A 26,132-nucleotide genomic window follows, 5' to 3' on the forward strand; every position below is an offset into this window, starting at 1 on the left:
AAACTGCAGGACAGTCAATACTTATAACTTCACACTTGAAATTGGAGTTGGGTCAATTTTTTTTCCAGCTTACTCACACACCACTAAGCAGTTAGCATGGCCCCCTCAGCTCTACCTCATGGATGGGGTCTGCCTGCAGATGAATGTGCAAGATTTGAGAGATGTGACAGTTTCAAAGTTCAGCAAATGTGGGGGGTGGAAACAAGGTGCCACTGTAACTACCTTCACACTTTTTATTTTTTTTCTTAAATCTAATAAAATATCAGCTCTGCAGAGAGCTACCACAGAGGTTCTGTAAAGCGGGTGGCTAACTGCTTTGAAACCTATGGAAATATTTTAAGAAAACATACTACTCAACTGGTTTGCTTTGGGTTTTGTGTAAGAATAGTTCAACTTTTATAAACAGTTATTATTTCTCATAGGCATCTTACTTTTCTAAACACACTTTGCCTATGATTCACTGTTCCTACCCAAAGGAAATTTGGTTTCCACAGACTTTTCTAATCATTTAGGTTAAACACAATGCTTTACTATATTAAAGGAGAGCATATTCAAAGAAGCTGACCATCAGTAAACCTTAATACTTTTTACAGAGCTAACATTTCATATCTACATGCACATGAAAGCATATCCAGATAAAATAAAATTTAATAAAAATGAAAACTGTAAGGCTGTGTCTTTAATGACCACCTTGTTTCAGCCCTTTTTCTTTCTTATTTCCAGCATAAATATACTTATTTACACATTGTAAACGTATGGAAACAAATACAAAGACCAATAATCTCACACTATGAATCTCTGTGTGTCCATTCTGTAACCTGCACCTTGTTTCCTTGCATGATTTATAACCTTTTGATTCTACCACCTCTACCAGACTTTACATGTGCAGACAGATTTGTTTAATTTTTTAACTTTTTTTTTTAAGCCTGAATTTCAACAGGCTAGCACATCTTTGCACATCTGGAGGCAGTCTCCTCCTTGAAGAGAAAGGAACTTAGAATGAGGGACTATACATCATCACAGCTAGTCCCACCACACAGAACACTGAACTGCATGCTACCCAGCTGATCCTGTCAATTGATCCCATACCAAGAGGTCTGCTTTTATATAAATCTGATCTCTGTGATAGTTTCTACCAACTTTAAATAATGAGAAAAGGACATTTCCAGCTTCCAAAGAAGACACAAAGTACCTTATGCCAGTCTAAGGAAGACGTATGACAATAGATTTAGAACTGAAACATTTTCAGATCTCTTTCTGGGAAAGAGAAATGTGCATTATGCATACCTATATTATTTATGCAGATAAACAATTTACAATGTGATTATTACTACTGTGTATAAGAGATCTAAAACAAAAGAGATTTTTAGATCCTTTTTTTTAGATCCATGTCAAAGATCCTTTGAAAGTGCATGTATCCTCCCTGCTTCTGCAACTTCTCTTTCCTCTTCCACTGGCAAACAAAGTACTTGAGTAAAAGTTCTCAACTAGCAGGTAAAATTCTTGTTGTTTGATATCAGGAGATATATCACGGTCTTTCAGATAAAACTATTTAGCTCAGAAAATCAGCTACAGAAATAGTATATGCCTCTCTACAAAAGGTAGCTTGACAGGATCATCACCTAAGTGAGCAGTTTTTGATGGGCAGCGGGAAAGTAAGCAAGCTCTTTCAGGAGATACACTCCCTTTCCATATTTCACCGTGACAACTCCTGGGGACTACTTTTACTTTTTATTAGTTTTTTTGCAGATGTTCATCCATACGCTACACCAAACTCTCACTCCATTTGTTTTATTTAATAGTTTATACTCAGTCTACCATGCCTCTCAATGGAAGACAAATCAAGTAAGTACATTGCTATTTTGGCATAGCAGAAACTACAAAAAAAGGCTTTAGTCAGTTATAAATAAAACAAAAGAGTTGATGTCTCTGTAAAGTTAGTTTACAGAGTTTACAAGCTTTAAAGTACCTACTACTCAATGCCATTCAGGCTTGGTTTATGTTCAGTGTCCCACACAGCCTTTAGCTCTCGTGGATCTATTATTATTATAAGATGACTTTACAGAATAGGGTATTAATGCAGCATTCAAACTAAAAGTTTCAAAGCTGTTAAGAATTCAGTTCACTCCAGGACTCAGTGTTTGTCCAGCAGCACTAATAATGTCAATAGATACAGAAGGCATTTTCCTATAAGCATTCGTGAAGTCAGTAAATGCCACAGGAAGAATACAGAAATTGCAAAGAGGGCTGGTTGAATCCTGCCAACTCCTATTGCAGGATTCATTGACAGAGTAGCTCTTCTCACAAGCATCTCCTTTTTTTTTTTTTTTTTTTTTTTTTTTTTTTTTTTACACCTTGATACCCCAAGTAGCCTATTTCTAACATACAGGTTTCAAAGACAAACCTCTCAGTCATCTTTTCCTTTGACCTCATATCTTGTGTTTTCCCTTGTTCTACATAGAAGTCAACCACTGTGGGCCCACACCAGTTACGTTACCTGGCTATCACACACCATATACTGCATTGCAAATATGTTTCAAATGTTTCTATATGTACTTTATAAGATTTCCTGATGATTCCTGACAGATTATTGTGGTATCAACTACAGCTTACCAGAATATTTTTAAGTGAAGGAAAATTTTAAAAAATATGTCAGTTCATAAAAGTTAAGGTATGTCACAGATATGTACTGATCAATGGTATTTTTACCACAAAGGTCAAGAGGGAGCCCGGCATTGAAAATCTTACTAAATCTCATATTAACAATCTGACAATAAATGCTTTATTTCTCACATATATTTATAGCAAAAAGGAATCTGTTTTGTTCAGTAAACTCTAACTGTGACACTATCTTTGACTACATCAAAAGATGCAGATGAAACAAGATGACAGAGAAGGTCTCTGTCCCCAAAAAGCCTTGGCATAGTAACTTAGAACTGGAAGGACAGCAGTAGAAATTAAATATGACAGAACAATAACAGTCCGAAAGACAGGATCAAGCTAAATTCAAACTACTCCCCTAAAGGTTGGCTGAATCAGATTCATAAACCAACAGATTTTTAACTTTTAGCACGTGGGTCTGGTAATGAGTGTCAACGGTTTGCTTTTACCATTGCATATGTCAAAAAAAAAAAAAAGTACATGCAGTCATGCAGCGATCCCTTAGTTTGTGAAATTAAGCCGTCAAGTGGCAAGATTAACTGTGTTACTTTAATTTACAACATTGTATATATGCGTTATGATAAAAATAACATTTTTAACTAAATTATAAACGCAACATGAATGCTAAGAAAAAAAGACATTTCATCAGAATAAATCTTTTTTAGTCCATCAATAAATGATAAATAAAGGTCCCTCCTTCACAACAGACTGATCATTTGCTGTTCCTAGGTACAGAATGTAACCACTTTAGTTCACTCTCCAATGTATTGGAGAAAGGGACAGCTGGTACTATTACTCTTATTAAACCATTAAAATGCCAGAACAAAAATACTTTCTGTAGAAACCCACAACATTATTTTCTCTAACTTTATGAAAAGGATCAAAAAAATTCTTTATTCAATTAAATTCCAATAAATCCTAATTCATTGGAACAAAGAAAAATTGCACATGTGCTTTCCTAGAAACACAGGAAGAATGCAATATGCAACATAATACATCTTAATCTCTACATCTTCATAGCTACGAACTATTTGGAACTCATTCTAAGTTGCAACACTAATAGAAAAATCTCAATTCAAATAAATAAAAGAATTAGGTAAGTTATTTAATGCCTCAGATTTTTACAGATAACGTCATCCAAGTGTTCTTCACTTTGTTGCAACTGTTCCTCAGCGGTCCATCCCAATATTCAAGATGACAGCCACATGTATGAAGACACTGGCTTGGTGAAGCAAGGAACTCATGGTGGAGCTCCAATGCAAAAAGGTTTTTTGAGGTGTAAGCAGGGACAAGGTGACCAAGGAGGAATTTAGAAACACCACATGCGGTGCAAGGATTGTGTTAGGTTAAACAAAGTTCAGTGGGAGTTAAGACTTGCATGGAATGTCAAGGGTAACAGAAGCAGCTTCTACTGCTACAGTAGTAATGAAAGTTTAACCAGGAAAACCCAATCCTGTTGCTGAATTGGGCAGGTGATCTAGTGCCAGCAGACACAGATGACACTGAAGGACTCAATACCTCCTTTGTTTCAGTCTTCACCAATAAGGTCTCAAAGGCATCTGGTATTTAGTGAATAGTTCCAAGAACCACCAGCAGTAGATGCATCCTGAGTCAGGGATGACTTGCAAGATCTCAACCTATACAAATCCATGGGATCAGAGAAGTTACATCCACGGACACCAAGATAACTGCCCGCTCTTCATCTCTGAGAAGTCACAGAGATGAAGGAAGGTCCTCAGTAACTGCAGGAAAACAAATGTAGCAACTACAGACCAGTCAATCTCACTAAAGTTCCTGGGAAAGTTATGGCGTTGTCCTCCTGGAATGCACTTTTCTGGACATACAGAGGAAAAGAAGGTGACTGAGAACAGTCAGCACGAATTTGCCAAAGGTAAATCATTCCTGACCAAGCCAATTGCCTTCTGTAATAAAATTACTAGCTTTTATGATGAGGTGAGAGCAGGGGATGTCATTTATCTCAAGGCTTTCAACACCATCTCACTGTAAATTAGGATGTTATAGTCTATGTTTCCTCATGTGGACAACCAGATGGGTAAAAAGCCGGTTGGATGATCAAGCCCAGAGAGTAAATGTTTAACACACTTTACTCCACCATGAAGCCAGTAACAAGCAGAATTATCCCAGGATAAACCCTGGGACCCATCCTGATTAACATCTTAATCTGCAATGAAGGGGAGGTAACACAGTACAGCCTGTAAAGTTTGCAGATAACACCAAAAGCAGAGAAGCAGTTGATAAACTTGAGGGCAGGGCTGCCATCCAGAAGAACCTAGATGGGCTGGAGGAATGGGCCAAGAGCAACCTCATGAAATTAAGTGCACACATGGATAGTTCTGCACCTGGAAAGGAACAACCCTATGCAACAGTACGGGCTGGTTTTAATCACAGAGGAAAATGAACCATCCACCTTTAAATGACACATTCAGCACCAAATTGTGAACAAACTGCAAGCCTGATCGTATTTAATTTGTATGGAACACAGTCCAGGTTACTATATAACAGCACTGAATGCACTCCCCAACCCCCACCCCCATACCATTATACATTAAAACCAGAGATTTCCATTTTCGAGATTACCTTAGCCTAGTTCTGGAAAAAAAAATTTTGGCTTACCCCTTACCTTTGTATGCAATAACTGGGTGCTCAGCTCTGTGGCAGTGGATATCTTCTGTGGTCCTTGGCTCCAGTATTCCTAATACCCCAAGTCCTGCCAACAACAGTGCAAGGAGGCAGCTTCCTTTCATGGTGGTCATGCTGTCTCCCACAGCAGTCACTTCTTTTAACTGGCTACTCTTCTTGAATTCATGTGGGAAGAGCACCTGGAGAATTCAGAGAATTCAAAGAAATTTACTCAAGCACAAGAGGCAGCCACAGAAAAAGTTAGATAATTCTTGATGTTTAAACAAAACAACATTGTTTTCTGACTGTGTAGTATTTGACTCCTCGAAAGTATGTCTTCAGCTGCTTCTCTAATGCATAAACTCATCAGTTATACAATTTAGGAATACCGATTTCTTTTATCACCCAGCAGGATTCAAAAACTTATTCACCCTGCCCCCCTTCTACTTTTACATTTCATTTTGTCATGTGTGTGAGGAAAATAATGTTCTGAAACATTATTTTTATTTTTAGATAGAGCAAATGTAGGTAAATCTACCTTCCATGTTCACTTGGATCCACTGCCCTTTGCTCTGCCTTCCTCACAAAGGAAAGAGTGCTTTGATTCCTTTCAAGTGTAAGGCAGGAAAGAAATTTCTCTCACATTACTGACTTTTGACAGACAATAGCCCTAGAGCATGTATTTTTTGCATCTCCATAGAATCTGTATAGCACAGCACAGAAAGTGGTAGGACAAGGTTCACCTCAAGGTTTAGTGATGGACTTGGCAGTCCTGGGTTAATGGTTGGACTTGATCTGAAAGGTCTTTTCCAACATAAATGATCCTATGATTCAATGCTCTGACAACAATACTTTTGCTATACAGGATGGAGGTTTACTGGTTCTGACACTGGCTTAATCCCAATCTGTTTGCTAAGACTGATGGCAAGGTTGCGTGTTGCAGATTCTAAAGCTAAAGACCCCTTGTCACTAAAATCTAGGCACCAAGCAATGACTTAATGTTTTTCATTCAGTATCACACTAAAGTTCAAGTTTCAAATCCCTGATTTTTTGAAACATCCAATAACCAGACACTTATTTTAAAAGCAACAGATTATTCACAGTGTTAATATTTTAGATCCAACCCAATTCCTTTAGCTTTATTATAACAAACATTCCAATCAGTAACAACCTAACGTGGTGACCCACGAAACTTTCACCACTAGCAGCTTTACTGACTCCCACAAGCTGGTTTGCTGATAGCACACAGTTATAAGACATCACTGCCTTTTGAGGGGGCAGGGGATGGGAGATTTGAGGCAACTCCATGATGGCAGAAATGTCATTCTGATTAATAATGGAGCAATTCAGGAAAAAATAATCACCAATATTGACTTCTAATACATTTGATCTCACTGAACTGCATTGTGCTGTTTAATATGTTGGAAACTTTCCATTCATGTAAAATAAATAACCTAAACACATGAAATAAAGGCCTGTTAATTAAAAGATACTTCACAGTAAGACCAGTTTGTTTTAAAAGCTAGACTCAGAAAGCAGAACGGGTAGCAAACACTGCTTCATAACATAACTGTAGCACCAGCATCATAAGATGAACTGCTTTTCTCTTCCAGTTTATTTTGCTGCCTTTAGAAGCTTCCAGCTAAGACCTGGACACATCTTATCCTCATTAATTTAAACTAAAATAAATAGATCAAAGACATAATACATCTGAGTGGTATATACATTTAATAGTTAATTTAGCCTCTTTGCTAAATTCACTTATGTTTCAGAAAAAAGAAGGCCGGAGTGGGGGAAGCTTCTAGGCTGTTAAATTCATATTCCTACCTTTCTAAGTAGTATACTTTATGATATCATATACCCATAGGAATCTGTCCCTATAAATTGCTTGTGGATCACAGCAAACAGTATCTACTCATAGAAATTCTGTGCACTCACATATATGGGGCATAAAGCACCTGTTCCAGTGTTTTGATAGTTCATTCTCTGCAAGGGTGAAATTTTGAGCATTATTCACTATTCTTATCCAAATTCAACAAGTTCACGTGGGTTATATCATAGCTAATGGATATTACTAACTTACAGATCATATAAGTACATTAATAACAACTAGTTATAATTCAGGTTTCTGTAAGATTACGTATGCCTATTTAGTAAGCAAAATGAGGGACAGATACCACCACATCACAGATTCTCAATAGCTGCTTTTCTTGTGCACAGTACAGAAGCAAGTATTCTAACACCTAGGAATATGGTACTTTCACATTAAAGAAACACAAACTTTATTTCTTTTACTTTGCAAAGTCTCGGAAATACCCATAAAGGTAAGAATATAATGGACAGATATTAAACAAGAATAAAATGAAACATTTGCACCGGAAGCTCAGCCTTCTCTGTCTCCTGGCTATAAATGAAGCCCCACAGTCTTTATATAACTAGTCTGCTATAATCCAGCCAAGCTTCAAAAAACAGCTCTACCCAGGACACAACAAAAAAAGAATCCTGTTTATCCAGAAAGAAAGGACCAGTACTCTTCACACAGATACTAAAACTGTACATATTGATGGATGCCATGGTTTCCATTACAGAAAGAACACTGGCTTTCATGGGACTAATCCTAGTATACATTAGTAGTAAGATGTAAATATTGACAGGTCTGATGTCTTCTATCCTGCAGTTATCAAGAGGATTTCTCTGCACCTATCTCCTGTGTGCAGAACTCAGTATCAGAAGCAAAGATTCCTTCACAACAATACCTTTCCTCAGCCTCTAAATCTAAATAGCATCCTCTAGAAAGACAGGCTACTTTACATGCCATAGCTGGTCTCTGGCATAGTTGTTTACATGTCTAGTCATGCTGTGGGAGAATTTTGGGGCCAAATATTTTTTTTGCTGTGTAGCTGAACTCCTCCTCTCACCGCATGCACCTCACATGGTAAAAATGGAGGCAGTAAACACTCCTCTCTCTCAGTCATATTATCCAAAGACAAGGTTAGACTTTGAAGGAGAGATGAAGAACGACACAAAACACACACCTTCCACATGTACCCACAGCATATGAACAGATGAACAGACACCTTAGAAAAGCCTTCAATACCAAATCCCTTTCCACAGAATTTGCAGGCGTTAGTTTTCTCTCTCCTTGAGTAAGGACTGCCACACAAGTTCCACCTCTGGCTGAGATACCAGCGGTAAGAGTGAGCCTGTGGAAACAGCACCTGAACTCCGTACCCATGCAGCTCTGAAACACTGCAACTGAGAGTCATAAGTCTCGAAGCAGGCACAGGAGTCTTTCCTGAATTAGGCCCTTTTCCTTACTGAAAGTGCAACTATTGTGCCAAGATGTGATAGTTAGCCTGGAGTATAAGACACAAAAGCCAAGAGAACACTAAAAATGAAAAGGTTAGGCTAATTTCCTTGATTTCTGTAAAATTCCCATGTGAAAATCTCTCTCAATGAAATGAGAAATGAAATATAATGGGCAAGTCAAAACTCTTCAAAATATATCCATAATAGTGACACTGATTGTGTTTTTAACTATTGCTATGCATTCGGGAACCAGCACATATACCTGTATTATTCATATGGTTTTTCTATCACAGATCTTTAATCAGACTTCTGACAAATTGCATTTTACAAGTCTGTAAAACAATCTGAGGATGCAAACAGAAAAAAAGTAGAATTATAAAATGTACTATATATCATTACATTATTTTATTTGTACATGTAAAGGGTCTTGTTCACTTATTCTCTCCCTCCTTCACTTTTTTTTAATCTAGCTTGCCTAGAAGAAATATAAAGATGATAGAGGCCCACTAGGTAAATGTATTATTTTTTACAAACATTTCTCCATCAACAGTATTTGATGAGACAGGGGGAGAAAAAAAAAAAAAAAAAGAGGCAATTCAAGATTTTCTATTTTAGCTGAGCCAACAAAAAGATAACTACTGCTAAAGAGGAAAAGTGAGAACAGCTAAGCATGCAAGGCATGTAACTGCTACTGCCAGGTCCAAGCAGATTCATTTAGAGACTATTCCCTCCAGGCACTGAAGTCATGTATTTAAAATTAAATAATCAGGATGTCAATATTTCTAGATCAGTTAAAACACATCATGCTGGAAGTACAATTTACCTCTGAATTGTAAACTACATTTCCTTTGATTAAAATACTTTGACTAAAATAAGCTGCTGTATAAAAAGAGTTGCCATACTAACTGCAGCTGTCCATCAGCAAAGATGCTTTTAAATAATTATCTTTGCTGATTTTCTAAGTGTCAGTTTAACTGCACTTCCAGTGAATGATTAAGTGAACTTCTGTCAATATGAGTACAGAAACAGCAGAATTTGGCATGGTTAAAAGATGCCAGTTTCAGTACTGATTCTGGATACATGCATCCACAAGCAGGTCTGGGATTTCCTTACATGCACACCAGTGTCTACTCTCACAGACACCGCTCATGTAATTTGCTGTGTGAGACTCACTTCACTTCCACAGGCACTTAGCTCCACTTCTTGGTTTGCAAAACAGTAAGAGTTTGATAAAAATTTACTCATGCTAACTACTTCAGATAACATGCACCTTTGTGCACAAGCATGAGCCTCAAAAAAAGTACTTGTCTAATGAAACAGACTGTACATTGTATGAGTTCATTAGAAGAGAATTATGAGTCCAAAGAAATATTGTTTCATATTGCTATTGTACATACTTCAAATAGTAATAAGTATTTCATCTTTGCTCATGTTAATTTTATTAATAATACCTAGTTTATCTATTGTACTGCTATTGGCACCTTTTTACAATTTATTAAAAGAACAGGACATTTGCTTGCTGCTGCAAGTGATGAGCAGACAGGTAGAACTGCTGTTTCCCCCTCAGCAAAAAAAACTCCACACTGTTGTGTATTGCTAGTAAGCATATGGACAAATTGGGAAAGAGGGTACCAGCAGCCATATGGTCATAAAATGGGAATACATGAACACCCCTATGATGTAGCTCAGTGCCTTTTTCTGTAATGGCTTTTTTTTAAAAGCCAAGCTCCTCAAATTCATAGACATCATTTCAGAGGAAGATTGTTAGAGAAAGAAATACATAAAAAAGACGCTGTCATCACATCTACCAAAAAATCTAACTGAATTCTCAGGCAGTGTGTACACTCTCAATTCTCAGTCCTTGCAACACGGCTAGTGAAAAGCCAGGGAGCCCTGAAGGAAAAGGGGATGGGGGAAGGCATCAAGAGGGCTGCATTAGTCTAAAATAACAGTGTTCCCCTCTCCTCTAGTGAAAAACGTGAATATTGAGTGTAAAAGACATGCACATTTCAGTTTTTCACAAATGAACTGTGATTCTTTTTAGTTACCCTTCTCCTAATAATCAGAGAATCATAGAATGGTTTGGGTTGGAAGCGGTCTTAAAGATAATCTAGTTCCAAACCCCCTGCCATGGGCAGGGACACCTTCCACTAGACCAGGTCACTCAAAGCTCCATCCAATCTGGCCTTGAACACTTCCAGGGATGGGGCATCCACAGCTTCTCTGGCCGACCTGTTCCTGTGTCTTGCCAACCTCACAGTAAAGAATTTCTTTCTAATATCTAACCTAAATCTGTTCTCTTTCAGTTTAAAGCCATTGTCCCTTGTCCTGTCACTACATGCCCTTGTAGAAAGTCCCCCTTCATCTTTCTTGTAGGCTCCTGTTAGGTACTGGAAGGCTGCTATGACATCTCCCTAGAACCTTCTTTTCTCCAGGCTGAACAACCCCAGCTCTCTCAGCCTGTCTTCAATGGCGAGTTGCTCCAGCCCTCTCTAGCTGGTGGCCCTTCTCTAGACTTGCTCCAACAGGTCCATGCCCTTCTTATGTTGGAGGCTTCAGAGCCAAATACAATATTCCAGGTGGGGTCTCACAAAAGCGGAGTAGAGGTCCACCCTTGTGAGACCTGCCCATCATGCTCCTTCTGATGCAGCCCAGGATTTGGTTGGCTTTCTGGGCAGCAAGCGCACATTGCTGGGCCATGCTGAGTTTCTTGTCCACCAACACCCCCAAGCCCTACTCAGCAGAGCTGGTCTCAGTCCATTCTCTGCCCAGCCTGTATTGGTGCTTGGGACTGCCCCAACTCACATGCAGGACGTTGCACCTGGCCTTGCTGAACCTCATGAGGTTTGCATGGGTCCACCTCTCAAGCCTGTCAGGGTCCCTCTGTGTAGCATCCCTTCCCTCCCTATGCACACAATATATAGACACAAGGTGAACAAATATCAAAACTCATTTAAATCCTGTTTCCAAAAAAACCAAATCAACCAGTTGTTTTTACTGTAGTGATTAACCCTGTTCCCCTGTCAAATGCATAAATAAAAGGTGTACTTGTTCTATAATATAGTTCCTTTGAAATACATCCCTTACTCAGTATAGTTTTAGAAAAACTATTTGTATTTGTGTATCACTCAGATACACAATCCGATTAGAGCAATAACTCAAACACCACCTCATTAAATATCAAGATGAGACTGGAGGCTATAGAGCTTCTTCAGTGAAATAATCCAGCCATACACCATCATGTCTCATTGCTGGACCCAGCAATGCAGACTGCTTGCTATGCGGCAGAGTGGCACTTTCTAATTTGTATTCTCATAAAGTGAGAGTCAGTTTCAATTAATAAACTGATTACCGAGCTCCTTCAACTTTTTTTTTTTTTTTAATATTGCCATTCATTTCTGCAGTGGCATGAATATTAAGATCTGCAAGAGGCAGTCACCCATCAGCTGTCGTTGACTAAATGCAGTCAAAAATCAATCCTTGAATTCATAGTGACATTCTCTGAAAAGTCCGCTAATATCTGTAGCTGATGGTGACAACTCATAAAAGAAGAATCTGTCATCAAAGCTAGTTCTCCAGTGCTACCCAAAGAGCTGCGATACTTGTGATTTCCACTAAGGAAGCACTGCTTCAACGACACCAGCCTGAGTGAAGCAAGAAGTTCGTAATAATGCCTCAGATCTCGTTTATCACATCATGGGCATGTCTGCCTGATCGGTGGGGGCATAGCACCAGCAGATCACAGCTCCCTTGAGCAAGCACCAGCCAAGCACCACCACAAGCAGCCAAGAGTTAAGAATAAAAGTAGTCACATCAGTGTAGCCTAAGTCCAAGTTCCACCAAATCTCAGCTTTTTTTCAAACCCCTTTTCCTCTTAGCTATCCCTTAGCTCCTTGGCCTTTTTGATATCCTCCCAAGCCGCAGATTCCCACCTCTGGTTTCCCTCCCCTCACAGCTAGTCTCCTGGTCCAGCCATCCAGATCATCTTACCCATGCATTGCTTGGGAGGTCCACTGAACTGCAATCCTCATTCTGGTCGTCAGAAGTCAGTCTGAGGTGACAAAGGGAGGGATTCTCCTCCTCAGACTGACTACAAAGCCAGCACAATTTTTACTTTCCAAATAATTTTAATGGAAAAACAAAATGATAACGACTGTTTATAAATAAATGCCTGCAAAGTGAAGAAAGTTGGAAAGAAAACCAGAGGAAGTTTAACAGCCAGAGGAAAGGCGTGAAGTGAGAGGAAATGAGCCAGGAGAGGGCAGAAGTTTCAGCTCGTGCAGGGAAAGGAAACAAAGGGAAGAACTATCTGCAGACACATCCCTGCATTTCATCATCTTGTTGCTCTCTGTACCACACTTGCCTGCTCCTTTTCCAGTCGGTACTATTATTGGCAAACCAAACACATTTTCTTGGGCTCCACAAGATGGCAAATACCATCAACATGGCATAAAACACAAGCTGTTCTGTAGTAAAAATATACTCACAGGTGTTGTGAGTAATAGCAGTTCAGTAGACAGTCCTTAACAGGATCCTGTTGATTTTAAAAAACTACATATCTTCAAAATGGGATTGAGCAGATGCTCAGAAAAATGATCTACTGATGATTATGAAATACCTAGACACTCCTGTTTTGTAATGTGAAATTCAGGAACTTCCTGAGCCTGATACAGCAACTGTATTCACGAAAATTCCCACTAGCTGCTTGTTGGGGTCTTACCCTCTTCTCTGAGACATGTGCTGTTTGCTCATGACACAGACCAGCTGCTGGGCTGGATGCGCCTCTGACCTAGCACAGACATTCATTCCCATGTTCTGCAAAGAACTGCACTGCGTGGCATTTGTAGTCTGTACTTTATTCACTTCTACAGTCCATACAAGTCTGTATTTACAAGTTCTTCATAAAGCCTAGTGAAAAGTGAACATATGTTCCTGACTCCAAGACAAGGAAAATCCATTGCACAGGTTTTTACAAAGCATGTAGTACAGCACATGAGTTGCTACTGCAAAGAGAAACAGGATTTAGAATAGCCAGTCCATGGCATTTTTTCTTTAATATTCCTTCACCCATGTAGTAGGATCCCCTACAGTTTGGAAAGATATCTGTATCCTGGTTATAGTTGAGTCAGCAAAGACATCAGTTTCAACAGAATCATTTATTCATGAGCTGGACTTCCTTACAAACTGTCAGAAAACATGACATAAATTGTATTTCAGAAGTTTCTTTCAATTTATCCAGCAATGCTGTTAGTGGTCCTTACAAATATGCTTTCCAAATACCCCTGGCACGTTCTTGAGAGATAAAATATAGCATATAAAGCTATGGACAACAATTTTTAAAGCAAAACATACTTTCAGAGGCCTAGTAATGCTGCCCCTGAATGTAGATGCTATACTATGTATCACTACACCTCAGTAAATGAAAATTAGTTGTGAGAAATCTTATTTACCCATCAAACCTGAATATAATAGAAGTATGCTAGTCCACCTCATTGAACAGGAATTAATAAAAAAAAACAATGACCAGATAATTAAGGTATTTTTAACAATTATTTTCATCATATTTGATTAGCAAATGCAATCTCAGTTTATGGCACTGTTTTTTCCTTTGTTTTAAGCTACATAATTATGTTGATTTCACATAACTAACTACAAATTTTTTAGTAGACAAAAAAAAAAAATTACAAAAGAGACAGTGTTTCAGTCTAGTGGAGAACTACTGCAATTATGACATTTCCTGAACAGCCTTCAAACTCTATTCTTCCCTAGCTGTACTGTTAAAATACTTCTTGTAATCTTCTGCTAAAAAGCATCTGTTCCCTATATAATAAGGGGCTCACAGAAAAAGTGAATTTTGAAATTTCACCACTGGGCATTAGGGATCTATGTGGAACCAGAGTCACAACTACAAGTAAACATGTGACTATTAATTTGCATTAACAACATGCTGAAACATCACTATATATGAAACAAAAAGTAATTCTAAATGACAAAAGCGCATGCTTTGAAAGCTGTCCACATGTCTTGCCTTCTACTGTGACCTATACCCAAATTCAGGTACAATGCAGGATGAGAGAAAGAGGAAATGCTCTAGCTTAGGGTGCTTTGTCATCTTTTTCTTTTCCCTTAACATTATTATAAACTGTCTTGTACTGGGAGCTCTATAAAAAAAAAAAAAAAAACAACCACAAAACCACACAAACACAGGTTTAAAAACACTACTTGATTGAACAAAAGGCAGTAGTTCAGGACTGGGAGGTGATCCATGCAATACAGCAGCAGACAACGCACCGAAATAACCACAGGAAAAAATTTAGCTGTGAAGAGAGAAGTTATCAGCTGAGGACAGAATGAAGAAGATGAAGGTTAGAGCTGGATGAAAAATTTATATATATCTTGAAGTTGTATAAAAAGTAGTTTTGAGTGAAGGCAAGGTTAATGGAAGCACGTAAAAAAGAGGTAATACGAAAGCAACACAAGTTTACCTGTTGCATTCTATATAAATTGGGAAGAGGCAATACAGAGATTAGAGTCATACATGTTGAATAATTAAAAGAGAAGATCATCGAATCACAGATTACTGCTGTAGGCATCCAGACATACATTTTTATATTTGTAAACTGTACAGGAAAACATACCAAAATTTGTACACAGGTGTAAAGAAACTAGGAAGACAGTAATACAACAACTGGCTTTTAAAAGAATTTATATTCAACTGAAAATAGTTCTTTACCATTTGTATGTCACTGTACAAAAGTACTTGATAGTACTTGGGATTTAGCTTTTATAAGGACTTAATACAATACATCTTTAAATGTGAAACTAAAGGACAAAATTGTACTGCTAAAACAAAACTGTCACTGGATATTCTGCACATTAATACTAGGCAAACTTCCAAAATAAAGATTATATGTAAGTAGTTACTACTTAAAAGAACTGCTGGATAAGCTCCAACGTGTCATGAAATTACTAGTGTGACAGCTTGCTTCAGTTAATACAGGCAAATTTATCCTTCTCGTGGTGGGCTCAGCCCTGCAGTTCTTTGGCACAGTTTTAAAGGGCAGTGGTTATTAAACACATTTCAGGAAACGCATGGTGGTCACAGCTTTGACAGCCAAAATACAGTGGAGGAAAATACACTTTCTATGTCAAAGCCACTCACTCCTGTACCCCATTTGCAAATGCATTTCAGACTCTGACATCCTCCCAACTCGAGCCAATTACCAGCTTTTGATTTGTTTCTCCCATCAATAACCAACATAGTCTTTCTTTACAGCAACAGCTTAAGTGATACAAAAGTTTAGCAGACTGATACGAAGGAAAGGGAGAGGGTGAGGCAGCCCAGAGCTCCCATCCCACACTACCGCTATGGAACACCTCTGCTCCCCACCTATTTATTTATATGTAGCTTTTCTATGAGGGTAAGCACACAAAACACCCACTCATCTCACCAAGCTTCTGGATTCCTCCTTCAGTTCTTGGATAAGCAACAGAAAGAGTATCCTGCAGACAATGTTTAGGTAGACTAAACCATCCAGTGCCTGTGCTCTGATTATACAAAACGCCTAGGGTAAGCAGGCTACTATCTCACTTTCCTTGCTCTTTAACATTACCACTGCAAAGATGGCAATTTAGATAGTTATTTTTTTTTTTACATCAGCAAGTTTTCCCATACACTTACAAAGATTTAGTACACAAATGAAAACACCGTTTAATGTTCCTCCTAACCCCATGATTAATCTCCCATGATTATGGACAATAGTGCTCAAAAGGGGACCCACGAATTCACATGACACTCTTCCATAATAGATTTTGCATTTAGATCTCCAATTCGATTGAGAACTGCAACACAAAAACCACACCACTCCTTTCTGTGCCCCATTCAGTTGTGTTAATATTCAGGTAATTCAGAGACATCACACAAACATGCCTCTTTTTAATTAAGAATATTAACTGTGTGGCTAACCATGCTGTAATTCTAAAGATGTCCATCAGAAACGTAGGAAACCCCGATGAAGCTATCAGAATCCTGGAATAAGAAGTCTGAAGGGAAAATCATGGCTTCTGTTAGATCTTTCTGAATGTTCATCTACTTTTTGTTAGTTTTTCACTAAATCTTGTATTCAGATACAGCCATATTACACCTTCTGTGAAGCATCAAGTTAATAAATCCTTTCCTAAAATAAACCAGGTAAAATAATTAAAAAAAAAAATAAATGGAAGGCACAAAGATTTTTCAAAGACCATTCTACAGCTAAAAAGCCAGTCCATCAGAGTCTTCAAAAACCAAAGGCCAAGTTCAAAATTAATACAATGCTTACACTTTAAACCCCATGTATTCACATACAAAGGTTACACATGTATGAGGAACATCCCTGTACATGCCTGAACTTCCCATCAATACAAACTTGCTGGGTTTTTGCTAGATCCTAAGACATGGCATGACAGCAAAAAGAAAAAAAAAAGAAAAAAAAAAGAAAAAAATCCTTTTAGAGAGAAAAAAACCTCATAGTTGTATTTTCATCCTCTAACATTATTGTTAAAAATTTAAGTTCTATTTTTAAGTCTGTTTAAAAGTAGTAAAACTTGACACAACAGAAATCATATTACTATCTGGTGGAACGCACTCAATAAAGCTGTCAAACAACAAATAAGATGTCAAATAACTTAAGGTTGAATGCAGAATGGCTTTTGACTTACTTGTTTCAATACACAGAAGCCTCCTGTGGATTTTCTTTACAGCACACATACTGTACTGCTCTGTGTATTTGTGTCTCAAAAAAATAAAATAAATACATTCCTTTTTTCCCCAAGTCTGAAATATACTCTTAAAAAGTTATTTTAACTCACTTACGTTTCCATATTTTATCTAATAGTTAATGATTATGCTCTTTTTAATGATTTTCATTTAACAGCTTTCAAGAAAAAAATATCTATTCCATTAGATTTCACAAACTAACAATGCTGTGAAAATCCAATTTCTTTGGTGACATCTTTCCCAATGGCTTCTCTGGCCGATGGTTTCCATCAGTCAAAGACTAAATTACGTAAGTGTCACTGATGTCTCCATCATATCCAAAATCACTTTAGACTTCTATAGCTTTGTAGCCGTCATTTTTCATTTATTATTTGGAATCTTAGAAGCATACAGTATGTATGCACAGATTGCATACATTGAAACATATGTTAGACTCCTCCTTTTGAGGAGTCTAAGATCTAGAGACCAAACGTGTCAAAGTCACCTTGAGCTCATAAATAGAAACATAGGATGATTATGTCTTCCCTTAGATTTTTCTAAAAATAAAGGCACTGGTTTAGCTATCCTAGTCTATTTTGCTTGCATTCAAATTTTCTAGTACCCCCACAGGTGCTTAAGGGGAAAGTTTCTGACTATTCCTACATTTTATGCTTCACAGTATATTCACTGCTGTCAAAGCAACAGCCCATGGAAAACTCCCTCCCCACTGTACCAGGCAAGGCTGTATGACCTGCGGTCAGAACATTCTTCACTAGTGTCGCCTAAGACTACCCAGATCTACACCCAAAAGCCATATAGTATGGTCTGCGCCCCTTTTTGCACTCCTTCTGTACACCTTCACATCCTCACATACTGCATTTCTCAAAAAAACAAATGCACACATGGCAAAGCATTCTACGAGTCCTTTCCTGAAATAACCACAACACCAATACATATGACAGTTGGGTGTCATACACTTTGCTGGGAGGACCACATGCCCACTTAGACAACAGCCCATAACAATAAGCAAAGGCATTCCCCTAGGTAGACTAGAATAGCCTCCAGTCCACTTTGCTGGCCTGCCCCTTCATCTTTCCCCATACCAAGTCTATGCCCCTGCTCCAACGCCACACCCTGAACAAAGACCCTAGGTCCCAAGCAATCTAGATCTTCCCAGAAGTCAGCTGTGTCAAAGCTTAGTCCAATACCAGCCGACCACAGCATGCCTCAACACCCTGATCCATGCACTCACTCATGATTGGTACCATTTTCTCCCTCGAGTCATCCCCTATCCCAAATGGAAACCAGCCACCAGCTGCATTTTTAAGACCACCATAGCTTCTGTACGCAAAGGGTAAAGTCTGGAGGAAGCTATGCTTATTAGAACACACTGCATCTCCTGCCACACACAGATCTTGCCCTTTCCATCTCCATCCACTGGAGTCCAGCTTCCTTCTCCCCTTTCCTCAATATCCTGCAGAGAAGCCACGCAACAACCTGCTTCTGCTGAGCTATGCAGACCCATCTCAGTCATAAGCTGGGTGCTGGCTAACCCAGGCTATGAACATGCACCAGCAACGTAATTTGATAAAAGGTATCACAAGATCCCACTCACTCCTCAGCAGCAAGAATGACGGCACATATGTAACCCACTCCCTTAGTTCATCCCAAGCTGCAGACCAGCCAACCAATGCACTCATGACAAGGCAGACTAACCCTTTTGCCCATTTGCTTAGGGATACAAAAATTTGGTGTACTACACTGGATGCACTGCCACCTGAGAAGGGTGGGTTAAAAGACAAGAAAGAAAGGTCTCTGCATGACTGTAGATAGCCCTGCCCTACCCACCACTCCAGCAACATTTTTAGAAGCAGCAAAGAGGCCAGTTTAATTTTAAAACACAAAAGATCCCAAAGTGCTCTTCATGGGATCTGCTAAAAGCATTTTCACACTGGCAACTGAGGCTTCCACTGAGACTAGTACAGGTTTCTCCTCTCCTTTTAATCACAAAACCTTGGTAAACAATGACAGGACCACTCAGTGCCTATCATGGAGGTTATGTTGCAGAGTCATGGCACGTATCACACGTAAGAAAGAAAGCTAGGAAAGTCATATCCAGGACGCTGTGAGTGGTTGTGGAATAGCCCATTCCTTCTTGATGTGTCCCAAGACAGGTGACCAGCTACCCCACTGCGTGAATGCCACCCTCCACTGTGCCCTAAGGAATGGTGGATTCCAGAGTAAGGGAATGCATTAGCCCCCCCTACAAATCAAAGCTCTCAGCTTCCCAGTCACTGTAGACCTCAGTGCCTCTTTTCTGAGGCAACCAAAACATTTTTTGATCAGTAGGAGATGGCATTAATTTAAAAACAAAGAAAGTGCTAAAACAGTACCTTCCTTTCTTGTACTTATTTTTACTTCTTTTCTCAGCCTGTCAGTGGTATTACGTATGCTCTTATTTCCTACAATCTCCATCTCTTCTGCTCTTCTGTAATCCCTTTGCAGTTAAATGTCTTCTCCTTTATTTACCAGACCTCTGCATTGATGTCATTTGCATATTACTACAGAAAGACATGTTAAATCTACTTCCAGAACAAACAGTCCAAATAAGCTCTAGAAGGAATACCAAGTAAAATGGCCATTAAGAAAAAAGAACCAAAAAAAACCCAAAACAAAACAACCACATGAAACCCTTGTAAACAGCCTCTTTCCTTGTAAACAAGGAAAAACACAAGTACAATAAAATGTCTTACAAGTCCAACTAAAACTTGCCCTTTGGCTGCAGGTGTGGTGTTGATTAAGTCAGAGCAGAAATGTATCAGTTTATGTAGCAGTAGTGCAATGCAATACAAGCATCATAGGTATGAGAAGGGTCTATGGAATGCAATTATTGGAATTCAAAATAAAGAGCCCAGAAGGAAACTGCTGAGGATGCAAGGCCTTTCCACTGGGAACCTTGTGTAATAATGAAATGCAGGATTTGACCTAGAAAGAGGCAAAAAGGAAAAGAGCTGGACACAAAGAACACCAATCAAACCAAGAAACTTGTTGATATTGTATGCATCTGGCTAAGTAAAAAATTGGCAATTTATGGCAGCACTAGAAAACGCATAACTCAAGACAGATTTAAAATGTGAATGATACTCAACTCATCCAAGAGTAATAACCAACTTTCTAGTATGGTGTGCTTGCTATGCTCTACCTCAGAATGCTTTACCGAAGAGAGAGGATTGGACCTGCATCCTACTGAAGAGTCCCAAAAGCAAAGTTTGGATACAGCAAGAGGTACTCTCCATCCTTTCATACCTGGCCAACTCATCTGTTACATATCACTTCACTCTGATGTTGATGTGGCAGCTGCAGAGTGATCTAACAGAAAATGTATATTGCTAAATGCACCATGATGCATTCTGGTTTTTAAATTGTTAACTTTTTGAATATAAAAGATCATATTTTATCATGTATTAGTTCAATCACTACAGCCTTATCAATTTCTACAACTAATAATATAACTATGGAAAAGTACATCTCTTTCACATGGGCAATCCTGTACAGAGTTCATAGTTCTTGCTTTTTTAAGACACAAACCTGTATTTATACTGTAAGAAATACATCATATAGAAATATGTTGAAAATACAAATTGAAACATGACACACTCACTGTGCAAAGTCTTTGCAAACCTCCAGTGCTCTGTAAATAATAAACTGAAGCAGAGGTCATCTCATCAGGTTAATCATGAGCTGTACTTCCAAAATATAGTTTGTTCCAGCTAGGCTGTGCTATCTAGTACACAGATAAACAGGGATTTCAATTTCCAGGGCTGTCAAGCTTGCATGTTTTCCAGCACTGGATTCCACCATATTTTATAAAGATGCAATATGAAGCTGAGTGAAAAATAATTCAAACTGTGGTCTGCAACTGTGGTATTGCAGAAAGGGCTTCCAGACCAAATACATTATACACACTATGTTCATGCACACACTGCAAGTACAAAATTCTGTGTCATGCCGGGGGGGGGGGGGGGGGGGGGGGAACACAACACACACCAAACCTGGAGGAAAAAGCACAATTCAAAGGGTCTCAAAACAGTGCCCTTTCCTACAAATTCTTATGACATTTTCAATAATCAAGACAAAAGAAAGCAACCCATGAGACTTCAGGCAGTTGAGAGAGATCTGGAATAAAGGCAGCATTTCTATAGCAAGAAGTGTGACTCAGGGGAGGGCAGTTGTTCCAGTGGGGGGAAGCTGAACCTTATTCCTAACTAGATTTTTGAGAAAGAAAAAAAAATTATAAATCAAAGACCATTTAGTTTCACACCAGGTGTTAAAACCCTGCTTCTAGATGCCATTAATCTCAGAGATTTAGCAACAGGCTTTAATGGGAAGAATCTCATTCTCTGTAGCAAGAAACAAAAGATCTTTCCATTAGACACAATGACCTCATCTGTCCCTCTCTGATCCTCCTTCACCTCATATGCAGAATCAAGTACAGCACAATTCATCACTTCAATACAAAGCTGTTTGCAGCTCAGTGGTCCACAGTTACGTTACATACCAAGCACAGAGTTTTTGAAAGAGAATGAAGCTACTTCGTTCCACTCTGTAAAAGCTATGGCTGCTTTGAAGCAATGTGGGTTCATTTTAACAAGCAACAGCTACTGCTGACAAACTTTCATTGTTATCGTTCATTTGTTAAAATCCCCGAAGTGTAGCAGGAAGTGAAACCTCCCACCATCGCATACACAGTGCCACAAGGAAAAGGTAGAAGGGCCATAAGGAAGGGCTCTTCGTCACTGATGGACAGCTCAAAGAATTAGGTAGGTAGGGAAATGGCTCACCTAAGCAATACTTTTAATTGGTAATGACCTCTGTTATAATCTTCTCCCTTTTTCCCTTGTAATTGCTCTTATTCTGTAATTCCCCTCCACGTAACTAAAACCACACCGTTGTATCCCCTCTTCCTGCAAGAGAAATACTCTCCTCAGGACTCTGCACATCGCTGTTTGAAATATTCATGTCATTGTCTTTGCAAGTTTTGGACATGCTAGTTAGAAATACTCTGTGTCTCCATTTCAACTGCTTTAGTCTTGCTTTTGCTACTGTTTTAGCAAAATTAATTTTTACCAAGAACAACTATGCTCTCTAATGAAGAAACATTGTTCTCCCCACTATATTTTCTGATTTCAAGTCCCCTCAGAAGACTTCCCAGAGGAAGTACAGATAGTGGTACCGGAAATTTAAACACTTTTTAATACTTCCATGGACATGTACTTGTCAGGTCCATAAACCCTGACTGAAAACCAAAGACACTGTTTCTTTCATTCCCACTGTCTGCTCCTCTCTAAACTCCTAAAATCCTGTTAATTCTCAAGAACTTTAGTCCGTAGTTTCGCATCCTTGCTTGCCTTTTCCCATTCAATTCCCTCAGTTCAATCTACTTATTTTCCACTAATCTTCTCCTATAACCCTCTCTCTTCCAGCTGCCTTATCCGTTTTGGCCATTTCAGCCGCTATCATTATGCAACACTGTCACTTTTAGCCTTGCCCCCTTGATTGTCATAACTTAACTCCAACATTTTGCCCCTCTAGCTAACTTGCAAATACAAAAGTATCTCCAAGCTCAGTACTTTTTTCTCATTTTCTTTGTACTGTACTCTCTCAAGGCTTTGCCATTTCATCTTGCTTATCTCTCCCCACAAAGACTACTGTCTCTGCACCGAAATGGGTGTCACCAGGACTTACGCAGTGAGAAAAGGCGCTTTGGTAATTCTTTGCTCTCTCACAGGCAGTACAGACTGTGCAGGGAACACAGTAAGAAAAAAAAGTGAGATTTTTGGACTAAGAACTGAAGTCTCAATGCAACAGGTTGAACATATTAAGATGAATTTATTTGTAATTTATCAAGTGCCAAAATAAGCTAAAAAGCACTTGCCTTACAATGAGGGAAAAGTCTCTGAGCTCAATATGAGACCTCAAGTTACATGATAGCTTAATATTTTTACAAATATTTTTATCAACAGAGTTCTCTTCTGGGACCTTGCAACCTTACTATTTATAAAATAGCACATAAGAACTGCCACAGTGGGCCAGGATGGATGTCTAGCCCAAACGGAATGACAAACTGGCTCAGACTAAATATCCAGCCTGACCTGCTAACCTGCATCCAGGGGCAGCCAAGAGTAGCTAAGGGAACAGTGAAAACCAGAGCAGTCACATAGAAATATTCTCTTCCAATCCCTGCAAAACACTTATCACACAGCTTTCTGCAATTTGCAGCTCAGTAACTTCCTTGACTAGAGGCGGTACCTTTTCTTGTCACTTTTTTTCTTCCTCCTTTTTACTTTTCCACCTCCTTTTCCAACTTTACTCAGGAGCTCTTTATACTCAGGCAGCATGCACAGCATCCTATGACAAAGAATTTCAGAACTGACTTACACACTATGCAAAGAAAAAATTATTTTCCTAGCTTTGAAACTGCTCCTACGTGTTTCACCTGGTATCTCGTCTAATACAAAAATCAGGTGGCACTGAGTATTCATTTCCTATTCACACACCTCACAGCTCTTATGATTTTATAGACCTCTAGCATTAGCATCTGGCCACTATTTCTTTTCCAGTCTGGAGACTCATCTGTGCTAGTTGTTCTTGCATGGACGCCGTTCCACAGACACCTCCTGCATCCTGCTGCCTTTCTTTATTCTTGTTGCCCTTCTCTGAACCTTTTCCAGTTCTACTCCACTTGTTCTGAGATAAAAGAGCCCTGAACAGCACACTATATTGAAGATGCAAACACACCACAGATTTACAGTGTCCTAATGATATTTTGATCTCTCTCTTTTCAAAGCAACTCCTGATATAAAATTGCTTTTTGACTGCTACTAAAGTATAGAGCTGATTTTTTTTTCTTCTTCATTAAATTACTGCTTCCAGTCCCAAGATCTCAGGCCAGCTCAAAATATTTTACCACTACTGATGCTGAATTTCATCCCCCATTTTAATGGTTGCTTAGTTCTATAAGGTTATTTTGCAGTTTTTCAGCCTACCCCCTTTTCTTTTACCTTCTTTTGCCCAGAATAACAGTTTCAGAAACAAATCTTGTCACCACACTTCTGTTCCAAGCCACTTGTGAAGATCCCCCGAGCACTCACAGAGATCTCTGTGGAAATCTACTGGTGACTTCCAACATATTTTAATCCTGGTGTTTTGTTTCTTACCATTTAACCAAATATTTACATAGTTGGCAGGCCTCCCCGCTAACCTGTGACTGTTTAGTTCCTTTAAAAGTTTTTTAAGAGGATTTTGAATACAAAATAAAATTTAAGCAGAGCAATACATGGTAAAATCCCTCTCATCTGCATGCTGGTTACCTGCTTCAAATGGCCACAGCAATTTAGCATGACTTTACTTCAAATCACAAAAATGCTGGCTGGAAGGGATGATCTCTGGGAGTCACCCAGTCTGTGCAACCAATAAAAGCCACAGTAGGTCAGGTCAGCTGTAGCATTGTTCAACTAAGACGTGAAAGCCTCCATCGAGAGAGATGCCACCCCCCACCTCCCTGGGTAACTTTTTCCAGTGCTGCACTAGCCTCCTTGTGAAAAAGATTTTCATGCAGTGCCCAATCAGAACATTTCAATCTGCCATCTGTGGATGTTAACCCCATTATGTGGTTTGTCACTACCAAGAACATTGGCTCTTTCATCTTTGTAAGCACCCTTCAAGTAGTTGAAAGCTAATATTAACATATTTCTAAATCTCCTCTCCATCAGGCTCTCCTTCACAGAAATCAAATCTTCCTCTGTATCTCCATCATATTTGTACAACGCCCTTTTTAAAACAATTACTAATCTAATTTTTTAATTAATGCACTCAATTTAAACAAAAGGCCTATTGGTTTCTAGACTCCCCAATTCCACATGAATGTTTTCTAAAACATGGCATCAAATTAGACATCAAGTTCTGAACTGCTGAGAGACTTAAAAGCATGAGGCTGCATGCCACAGCCTGTAGCTGGTCTGTTTCACTCTTCCATTCCTTGAAAACTAGGGTATGCTACATCTGGACCTGTTAAATTGGCAACATGCAATTTGTTCCACAATCTTTCCTACAGATGCATCCAGATGAGAAAGGGAATCTCGTAAGCCTCCCATAAGAAGGGTTCCAAAACAGGAACCACCCTATGCTTTTCAGTGGTGAGCACATACACACCAGAATTACTCAGTTTTATGCCGTGATACTATCTCAGATCATTCATTTCCTAATGACATCATACACAGGCCACACAGATCCTTCAACTGGCTTCCTGCTACTGGTGTGGTTGAAAAAGACATGTATTAATTTTATGTTTAGCCTGACAGGGGGATATTTTGGTCCTATTTCCTTCTTTGAACATAGCCACAGCTTTTTTTAAGATGTCTTCTTGCTTTTAATAGTCTCCTCTACCTTGTCATTTTGCTATAAAGGCTTCCTTTTCCTAAGTCATTTTTAGACTGATGGTAAGCATTTGTGTGGAGCCTCCAAAACAGCATCCTGAAATAGTGTCTCTGCCACCTATGAACGTGTTACTCTTACAGTTGCCCTTTCGGTTTTTCTTTAAATGAACATCCTCATTTTTACATAGTTTCCCTTTTTGAAGTTGAGCATAATTTAAGAGAGGGAAGAATAAAGGAGAATTGCAGCTTGTTTTTCTTGCATCCCTCCCATTTTCATTTCTTGCATTTCCTTAGTTTAGGGAGGAGAGAAAGGCAGAATACCTGTAATGGTCTGCAAAGCCATCTCACAA

The 26,132-nt window shown here is 38.9% G+C and overlaps 1 protein-coding gene across 5 annotated transcripts in view; it reads right to left on the minus strand.

Annotated features, from left to right (window-relative positions):
- SEMA5A (semaphorin 5A) overlaps positions 1-26,132 on the minus strand; it is a 350,426-nt gene that overhangs the window by 235,800 nt on the left and 88,494 nt on the right. For all 5 annotated transcript variants that reach the window (XM_027798610.2, XM_055705236.1, XM_055705237.1 and 2 more), the window contains exon 3: positions 5,303-5,501. In XM_027798610.2, coding sequence (XP_027654411.1) covers positions 5,303-5,435 — 133 coding nt within the window. In that variant the 5' untranslated portion in view covers positions 5,436-5,501. The remainder of the gene's footprint in view (positions 1-5,302; positions 5,502-26,132) is intronic.

The sequence above is a fragment of the Falco cherrug genome, chromosome 3, assembly GCF_023634085.1.
Source record: "Falco cherrug isolate bFalChe1 chromosome 3, bFalChe1.pri, whole genome shotgun sequence".
NCBI classification, from domain to species: Eukaryota; Metazoa; Chordata; class Aves; order Falconiformes; family Falconidae; genus Falco; species Falco cherrug.